The sequence below is a fragment of the Brachycentrus maculatus genome, unplaced genomic scaffold (genome assembly GCF_059751285.1).
Source record: "Brachycentrus maculatus isolate JH-2025_06_01 unplaced genomic scaffold, ASM5975128v1 h1tg000091l, whole genome shotgun sequence".
Classification (NCBI taxonomy): domain Eukaryota; kingdom Metazoa; phylum Arthropoda; class Insecta; order Trichoptera; family Brachycentridae; genus Brachycentrus; species Brachycentrus maculatus.
This window is the reverse complement of record NW_028280845.1, coordinates 245,001-255,000: the sequence shown is the minus strand read 5'-3', so window position 1 is coordinate 255,000 and position 10,000 is coordinate 245,001. Positions and strand designations below refer to the sequence as shown.

General features: G+C 32.2%; 1 protein-coding gene across 1 annotated transcript in view; it reads left to right on the top strand.

Moving 5' to 3' along the window:
- LOC148310547 (cytochrome P450 306a1-like) overlaps positions 1–10,000 on the top strand; it is a 33,135-nt gene that overhangs the window by 22,262 nt on the left and 873 nt on the right. Inside the window, exons 4-7 of the mRNA XM_088258241.1 lie at positions 2,958–3,163; positions 4,856–5,303; positions 6,081–6,233; positions 8,552–8,726. Coding sequence (XP_088114367.1) covers positions 2,958–3,163; positions 4,856–5,303; positions 6,081–6,233; positions 8,552–8,726 — 982 coding nt within the window. The remainder of the gene's footprint in view (positions 1–2,957; positions 3,164–4,855; positions 5,304–6,080; positions 6,234–8,551; positions 8,727–10,000) is intronic.

Here is a 10,000-nt window from a genome sequence, read left to right as displayed (position 1 = left end):
TATATATATATACATATATTTATATATATATATATATATATATATATATATATATATATATATATATATATATATATATATATACATATATATACATATATATACATAATAGTCAGCACGCTCGACTACTGTTCTGGAGATCCCGGGTTCGATTCCCAAGGGAGGTAAAATAAATATAAGTGATTTGTTCACTGTAATATTTATTCAATATTACCATGTACTGGAATCTGAACCGGAGGGCTGATCACCTTTCCTTCATGTGTAAACGATCAAGATAACACTGCGTTTATATGACACAGTGCCCTATGCACCATTGGGGTGCGGGTAAGGGTTTTTTTAATGTATTTTTTTATGTTATATATATATATATATATATATATATATATATATATATATATATATATATATATATATATATATATATATAAGGAGTGAGTGATGTGTTAAAGGCATTAGCCGTTCAATAAATAAATAAATATTCCCATTGATTGACTCCAGAATCAATTGATAAAATTCAAGGCAATTTAACGCATTATTATGTTATTAAACGAAATAATTAAAAGAATTAAAAATAATTCACGATAACGGAACGTAAATAGTATAGAATAACTAATCTGTCATAAACAAATTGATTAAGCTTAAATAGAATTCGTTCGATTGACAAATCACTGGTCAACTAATGATTGTTGGATCAATCGCAAAATATATACTGCAGTCATTCATGTATACTCAGTCAACTACTTGCGTTCAACTATGCGAACACGTTATCATTTATATTTAGACAATATTTATTTTGGGAATTAACTCCATGAAGGTTGTTTTAAATGTTCAAACAAGAATATTTGGCAATCTTTATCACACATTCTGATATCGTTTTGATGCCAATGAACGGGAAAGGTTATAAGTATAAATATCATGCCACATTTTTTTTTATCATATTGTAATATTTGTAATACTGTTGAGATAATTGCAGTAAGAAGGATAATTCAAAAAGATAGTTACAATTTCAGTAAAAAGAAAGAGAAATAGAAATTTCTCATTTCAACAACGTCATGTATCAAAAATCGTCAATTTTCAGCAGTGCATGTTTTCGGAATGCCCAGAAAATGTACTATATCCCAGCAAAAGCGGCATATTTTTAACTTAATATTTACCCGCTACAGAGCAGAAAGTGTTGTTTTTTGTATTTTGAAGAAAAGGTATTGTGCATTATTTGTTTAAAATACTAAATATTTTTTAAATATTCATGTTTTACCTAAAAAGAAATGTTGCATTGTAAAAAGTTCAAAAAGTGGCTTGATATTTATTTTTAATACATTTTATAATATTTTTAAACTTTAAAAACGATCTCCTGAAAAATAAAGTTTTTTGATTTATGACGTTGTTGAAAGGAGTGAGCGATATATGACTTATGTATGTAATTGAAATAAATAAAAAGTCAAATATAATTTTTGGACATCTCATGAAAGATGAAGAAGAACATGGAAGTCTGGGCATTTCCGGGGCCGACGATGTTTGATGAGATGTCAAAAAATAATATGAAAATCACTCCCATAATTGGAGATAATCCAAATTTTGTAATAAAAATATTTGGACAAACTCGAAGTGTTGTAAATAAAAAGTCAGTGAAATAAAAAAATTATCTGTAGTATAAATGTCCGCCTCCATAGTGTAATTTGTCAGCACGCTCGGCTACCGTTCTGGAGGTCCCGGGTTCAATTCTCAGAGAGGGTCAAGTAAATATAGGTGATTTTTTCACTATAATATTTATTCAATACCACCCTCGACTGGTTTCTGAAGCGGAGGGCTGATCACCTTTCCTTCATGTGTTAACGATCAAGATAAAACTGCGTTTATATGATGCAGTGCCCTATGCACCATTGGGAAGTATGATTTGTATTTGAAGAAATATGAAAGATGGAAAACGATGTAAGATAGATATTCGAATAATGATAAAGGAATGAATGTGTCGGGTTGTGGTCCCGTGGTAAGTATCGCGGACTCTTAAGTAGGAGTTCATCGGTTCGAACCCACTCTACCACAATTTGATACCTATTTCTCTTAAGTAATGTAGATAGCGTTGAAAGTACAATATTTATATCTAATAATTAAATATTAAAGAAAACACTTATTTTTATGCCACTCTATTTTATGACTACTAGTTTTGGAAGCTAAGCTTCCATCCTCAAGTCTAAATGTAAACTAAAACATAATTAATAATAAGATATTCTATTAATAAGGAGAGGGGTATGTTAGAGGGAGAGGGGGTTAGTCAAGGGGGCGGAAACTAGTAGTCATAAATTAACTCAAGTGGTATAAAAACAGCGTTTTCTTAAATAATTTTAACTTGTCTTACCACAAAGTAAATGCCGAAACAATAAATAAAATAATAATCAAGTAGTTAAAAATATTTTTAATGAGAACGGTGAGTGGCTAAATACTAATATTACAAACATTTTTGTAAAAAAATATAAAAGTAAAAATGACTAACCACAAAGTAAATGCTTTACATATTCATATTATTTTTTGACATCTCATCAAAGATGAAGAAGAACATGGAAGTCTGGGCATTTACGGGGCTGACGACCGTCATAGGCTGGTTTAAGTGATCACTTTACACACGTGTAACATTCACCAATTCTACCCATTATTGACAACCACACTTCTCAAATTCTTGGAAGTTCTATATATATACATGAACCAATTTTGAAATATTGTTCTTGAATCACTAGAACTTCACTAGAGACATCTATTGGTGAGATGAAAACGCCTAGACTTCCATATTCTTCTCCATCTTTGATGGGATGTCAAAAAATAATATGAAAATAACTCCTTTAATTGGAGATAATCCAGATATGTGAACAAATATTTGAACACACTCAAAATGTTGCTTTATATATTGATAATATTGAGAATAATATGTATAATCCATCACTTCGTCTACTTTGATTTCCCAGATGCTGTTGTCTCGAGCTGATCACAGCGAAGAAGTGGACATGAATCCAATAATGTCCAGTTACATTGGCAACCTGGTGAACGAATTGATATTTGGAATTTCCTTCAAAGAGGATGACAAAACATGGAGGTGGATTTTGACTTTACAAGAGGAAGCCGTTAAAGCTATGGGCGTCGCTGCAATGGTGAACTTCATACCACAACTTAAGTAAGGAGTCAGGATGGATTTCGTTCAAAATCCATAAATCTCTAAAATAACATTGTTTTTTTCATCTTATTCTATGGTCTCATCTCGGCCGTCTTTTGCTTTCGAGGCAACAACATCACTTATAACCGTGAATCAAGTGGAGGTATTGAATAAGCTATTTATCAAAATTTCTAAAACACTTTTCTGTTACTAAAACGATTATTTTCATTTGTGAAATATTAATTAAGGAAATAATTTTCCTTTATTTAATACAATAAATGAATTTTTTAGTGTAAATCTCTCTCCAAGCACAAGAGCTTAGTAGCTTTTTTTTATAGAGTCACTACTAGTCAGTACCTCCTAGAATAAGATATTTTACACATAGAAATGTCTTGTTCAAAAATTAAATAACTAAATAATTTTTATACCGATATACATTTTATAAACATACACACATATTTATATATGTATATATATATATATACATATATATATATATATATATATATATATATATATATATATATATATATATATATATATATATATATATATATATATATATATATATATATATATATATATATATATATATATATATATATATATATATATATATATATATATATATATATATATATATATATATATATATATATATATATATATATATATATATATATATATATATATATATATATATATATATATATATATATATATATATATATATATATATATATATATATATATATATATATATATATATATATATATATATATATATATATATATATATATATATATATATATATATATATATACATAAATAAATAAGATTAAGCATTACTAATGGCTTATGTCAAAGCAATAAGTAAATTCAATTAATATCAAGAACTAGTTTTGTTGTGAATGAGTGTTTTATTCGGTTTTTTATTCGATTGTCATCACCGCTTCATACCGGTTATCAAATCATAGAGGTCATGGAGGTTTCATCTTTCAAATTTGAAATAGTAACGACATCGTTAATTTATAAAGAATAAAGAGATAGGGGTTGCAAAAGAATGATGAAAGTAGACTGAATGCAGTCGAAATGCAATCTCTTAGTGGGGTAAAACGATGAATGATAGATGTTTAAAGGGTGATATAAGGAATAAGCAATAATAAGCATTGAGATAAGGAGATGCATGAATATTGAAAGGCGAAGATTTTTTGCAAATACAGCTTGGTTTAGCATTGTATTCTCTCTGCTTATCCCTGCGAGAAAGCGGCGTGATGGTTAGTTAGTGATACATCTTTATGATAGATTGATATGTCGTTTTGACATCTCAACATAAATGAAGAAGAATATGGAAGTCTGGGTATTTACAGGGCTCATGACTTATGGTATAATAGGTTAGCTAAGCGATTAATTTATGCACGTAACATTCAACATTCTACCCATGATTGACAACCACACTGCTTAGAATTTTGGAGAACCTACATGATGCTTTATGTGTGGGTTCACTGGAGCTTTGTTTGGATGGTTTGAGAAAGCTTTTATTTAGCAGAGTCCCTCTTATTTTAGATGCATGCAAGATCCAGACTCTCATTTTCTTCTTCATCTATGTTAAAATGTTAAAATGTTAAAATAACCCCTAACTGGAGAATCCCAGATTTTTTAACAAGGGTTTGGATTCACCCAAATGATGTGAATGATAAATCATATTTTAGGTACTTCTTCAAGTCGATAAGAAAAACAATTGATTGGATTGTTTCTGGCCAGCGTCAGACTCACGCCATATACAGACGCATAATCGAACTGAGACGCAAGAACCGGCATCTCACAGCGGCCAACAGCGAAGAAGAAGAATCCACCACGACTGCTCCTGAAGATTGTATCGAGTGCGTTCATTACGGAATCGACGATGGCAAACGCAAGGGATCTCACTTCTTCAAGCCGAGCCAGCTCAATTTATCCAACGACGAATCCATCCTGGATCTGTATTTGGATGAGCAAGAAAAGCGGAAAGAGAGTGCTCCCAAAGACGAGGCAACTCTGAGACTGTCTGACAAGCAACTGCTGTTCCTGTTGTCAGACCTCTTCGGAGCTGGACTGGATACCACTAAAGTCACAATGATGTGGTTTTTGCTTCTTATATCAGTTAACCAGAAAGACCAAGTAAGTTCTTACTTAAATAAATACCACTTCTTTATCCTAAACCAGCTCTTCCAAAGACGAATCGATCTTGGATTTGTATTTGCATGAGCAAGGAAATGGAAAGAGAGTGCTCGAAGAGAAAGACAAAGCAACCTTGAGGCTGTCTGATAAGCAACTGCTCTTTGGAGCTAGACTGGATACAACTAAAGTAACAAAGAGGTGGTTTCTGCTCCCATTATCAGTTAACCAAGAAGACCAAGTAGGTTCTTACTAAAATGTTTTACAGTTTAACACTTAGATGAGGAACTATTTCATTTCTAAATGCCATATTCATTTATCTGTATTGATATCTCAACATAGAAGAAGAAATGGAAGAATACTAGGGAAACAGAAGATCAGGATCATCTCCCACCATCTGCAGTTGGCCATCTTCAGCAAGCTGCTCTCCGGAGAGACTTTAAAGACCGTTAAATTTATATTTTTTTCTGTTTTCTGACAATTTTGTTGATATAGATTTTATTTCATGGCGATATTACTGGGTTTTTATCGTTGAGTACATTATAAAATTTTACGTATTTAAATATGTTAATGTGTTAGTTATTTATATATTTACACATAGATCTTCCTCGAAAGACATCTAGAGGAAGACCTAAGAATTCAAGGGTGCGTCCAGGGTTTATATGATGGAAGTGATTTAAGCTCTAGGAGATAGAAGTGAGAGGATGCAAAGTTGGCCATATATTTTTCCTTGTTAAAAACAATATCTCTTAAGCCAATTTACATTATTTTTGTATACAGGATACTATGAGGAAAGAGCTGATATCAGTATGCAAGGGCCGAGCTCCATCTCTGGAAGACCTTCCTCAACTTCCATTCACGAAAGCAGTCTTCAACGAGACACAGCGACTTCGCCCAGTCGTTCCATTGGGATTACCGCATGGATGTGTTGAGGTGAGTTGATCATTTAACAAAAAGACATTTGAGCGAAAATATTATCAAACCTCTCCTTATCATTAATCGTTCACTTTGTGTAATACCACTTATTATCTCTACGTATTACAAAAAGTGAACGATGAATGATTAGGAGAATGTTATATAATATTACCTTACCACAACGTTAACGATGCTTTCAATAAACAGTATTTTACGAATAATTGATATACGTATGCTAGTTGTTTTACGCTATTCGCGCGATTGATATATGAGTGATAATTGTTTTTCGATACCCGCGCGATTCATATACCCGTGATAGTTGTTTTTTGATACTCGCGCGATTTATATAGCTGTGATAATTGTTTTTCGATACTCGCGCGATTCATATACCCGTGATAGTTGTTTTTTGATACTCGCGCGATTTATATATCTGTGATAATTGTTTTTCGATACTCGCGCAATTCAGATACCCGTGATAGTTGTTTTTTGATACTCGCGCGATTTATATAGCTGTGATAATTGTTTTTCGGTACTCGCGCGATTCGTACTCGCGCGATTCATATACCCGTGATAGTTGTTTTTTGATACTCGCGCGATTTATATAGCTGTGATAATTGTTTTTCGATATTGTTTTTCGATACTCGCGCGATTCATATACCCGTGATAGTTGTTTTTTGATACTCGCGCGATTTATATATCTGTGATAATTGTTTTTCGATACTCGCGCAACTCAGATACCCGTGATAGTTGTTTTTTGATACTCGCGCGATTTATATAGCTGTGATAATTGTTTTTCGATACTCACGCGATTCATATACCCGTGATAGTTGTTTTTTGATACTCGCGCGATTTATATAGCTGTGATAATTGTTTTTCGATACTCGCGCAATTCATGTACCATACCTGTGATAATTGTTTTTCGCTAGTCGCGTGACTGATATACCTGTGAGTGATATTTTTTTTTCGCTACTCGCGCGATTGATATACCTGAGATAGTTGTTTTAAACAAGTAACATGTTTTTTTCAAACAAAAACTTTTTAAGTGCCATGTGCTGCACATGTCCGCCTCCGTAGTGTAATGGTCAGCATGCTCGGCTACCGTTCTGGAGGTCCCGGGTTCGATTCCCAGGGAGGGTCAAATAAATATGAGTGATTTTTTCACTCTAATATTTATTCGATATTACCCTGGACTGGTACCCGAAGCGGAAGGCTGATCACCTTTCCTTCGTGTGTTAACGATTAAGATAACACTGTGTTTATAGTGCAGTGCCCTATGCACCATTGGGGTGCGGAAAAGGGTTTGAATGAATGAATGTGCTGAACATAACAGCAACACACCCAAAATTAAACGTTGCTCATGTTAGAAAGCGTGTTGTATTTTTAAAATTAACTATAATATATACTGTAATTTTTATTTTTAAAATTAAATATAATGTATTTCTCATTTTTCATTTGTTTATTGCTTTTTTTAGTATAAATCATTCTATATACACACATAAACATGCATACACACATACGTATACAAACATACATATTTGTTTATGAACAGGTAGATAAAATAGTAAATAATAAGTGGACATAACTGAGAATACCGCGAGTAGTATTTTCCTCTTAAAGGCACCCTCGCCGATGTGCAAAAGGTCGACTTGCAAGAAGATACGGTTGAGCAGAGATAGTAACCTCCCAATTGGAATTGGTTTTATCAATTAGGTGACAGAACAACCTAACCTCCCGAAACCTGAGATTGTATTTATTTTATTTTATTTTTTCGGGTATTGTACAGCTTTACATATAAAAAAAGTATATAATAAACAAAAGTTACATAAACAATAATTAACATTACATTACATTAACAAAAATTGTTACAATTATAAAAATAAAGCCAATTAAACAATTCCACATTTATGTTATAATAACTTTTTTTTAACATCCAGAGATTAAAAAAAAAGGTTTGATATAAAAAAATAGATTTTGCAGGAAGGAGAAGGAAAGGAGAGGAATTAATGAGGGTGGTTTAAGGATTGTTTTTTCTGGGTAAGAAGTTTAAAAATAAGAATATATTCATAAATATACATACATACATATACATACACACATATATACATACATATATATACATACATACAATATGTAACAATAGTTATCGGGAACATAAATATTGATTCTCTGCGGTACAATTTGGGTTACAGTCAAATCGTAAATCAGAAGGATCGCGATTAAATTTTGACCTTGAAAATGCAAATTATTACTTGTTGTAATTAGGTCGCTCTTCATCCCCTATGTCCTACCCTCACCCAGTTTGAATCATCATATTCTCATCATTGGTACGTTTTCAGGATACAATGCTGGGAGGTTACCTGATTAAGAAGGACTCCATGGTGGTTCCCTTGCAATGCGCGATCCACACGGACCCAGTGGAATGGTCCGACCCAAACGCTTTTAACCCATCCAGATTCCTAGGCATGGAAGGAGACGTCCAGTCCCCAACACACTTCATCCCGTTTCAGACTGGTAAATTTGTTTCTTCAAAAAAAAAACTATGTAAACCTAATAATTATTTTTTGACATCTCATCAAAGATGAAGAAGAACATGGAAGTCTGGGCATTTACGGGGCTGACGACCGTCATGAACCAATTTAGAAACCTTGTTCTTGAATCACTAGAACTTCACTAGAGACATCTATTGGTGAGATGTAAAGAAGCTTTTTATTAAGCAGAAACTCTTATATTAGTATGTGAGGTCCGAATCCTGGATTATAATCACACACATGAGAAACGCCAGAAAATACCATTTTCGTTTTTATTGTTTAAGCTTATACTCACTCAAAATGTTGTAAACCTAATAAGACAAAAATTATATTAACACTCTCCTTATCTTTTCATTAATTGATTCGGCAGTCACTTTGTGGTAAAATCTAAGTATTTTATACGGTGTTTGAAAATGATGCGAAATGTATCGAAACACATGTCACAATAGATTTTAAGAAATAGTGGGATTCACTAAGTAAAACTTGCATTTTATTTATTATTTCGGTAACATTAACTTTGTGGTAAGACATGTTATTATACAATGATTAAAGAAAACACTTGTTTTATAACACTTGAGTTTTATTAAAGACTACATGTTTCCATGTCTCTATGTTTTATTAAAGTAAAACTTGAATTAAAAACTGTTCTTATCGTTCTTCGTTCACTTTGTGTGAGTATTTAAGTGGTATTACACAACGCGAACCATGAATTATAAGGAGAGTGCTATATAATATTACCATGCCACAATGCTATTTGTATATAAAAATAAAGACATATTTTGAATATAAATATATAAAATATAAAGATCACATTGGTTGCCCATTATACAATCGTCTCGATACTGCGATTCTACGCCAAAGGAAAGCCATAAGATCCACGGCGAGTGAATAGAGTTCCCAGTGTAAACCCAATACACGTGATGACCCACGACAGGCGACATGACTTAGTTGGGTAGACGTTCAACTGAGGAACTGGTGACGTGGACTCGATTCCCGCCAATTAAAAATTAAATTGGCGATAAATATATTTTTAATAGGTCTGAGTGTTTATGATATATCTTTTGCATCTACCTTTCCACTCCTTACTATCCTACCCGCAGTTTTTTATATTTCTTTTTTTTTAAATAAAAATTTAGATTCCCCTTTTCTGTTTTCTTGTCTACTATATCGAATAAATGAAGAAATAATATTTACAACATTTTGAGTGTGTCCAAATACTTCTCTACTAATCTCCAATTACAGGAGTAATTTTCATAT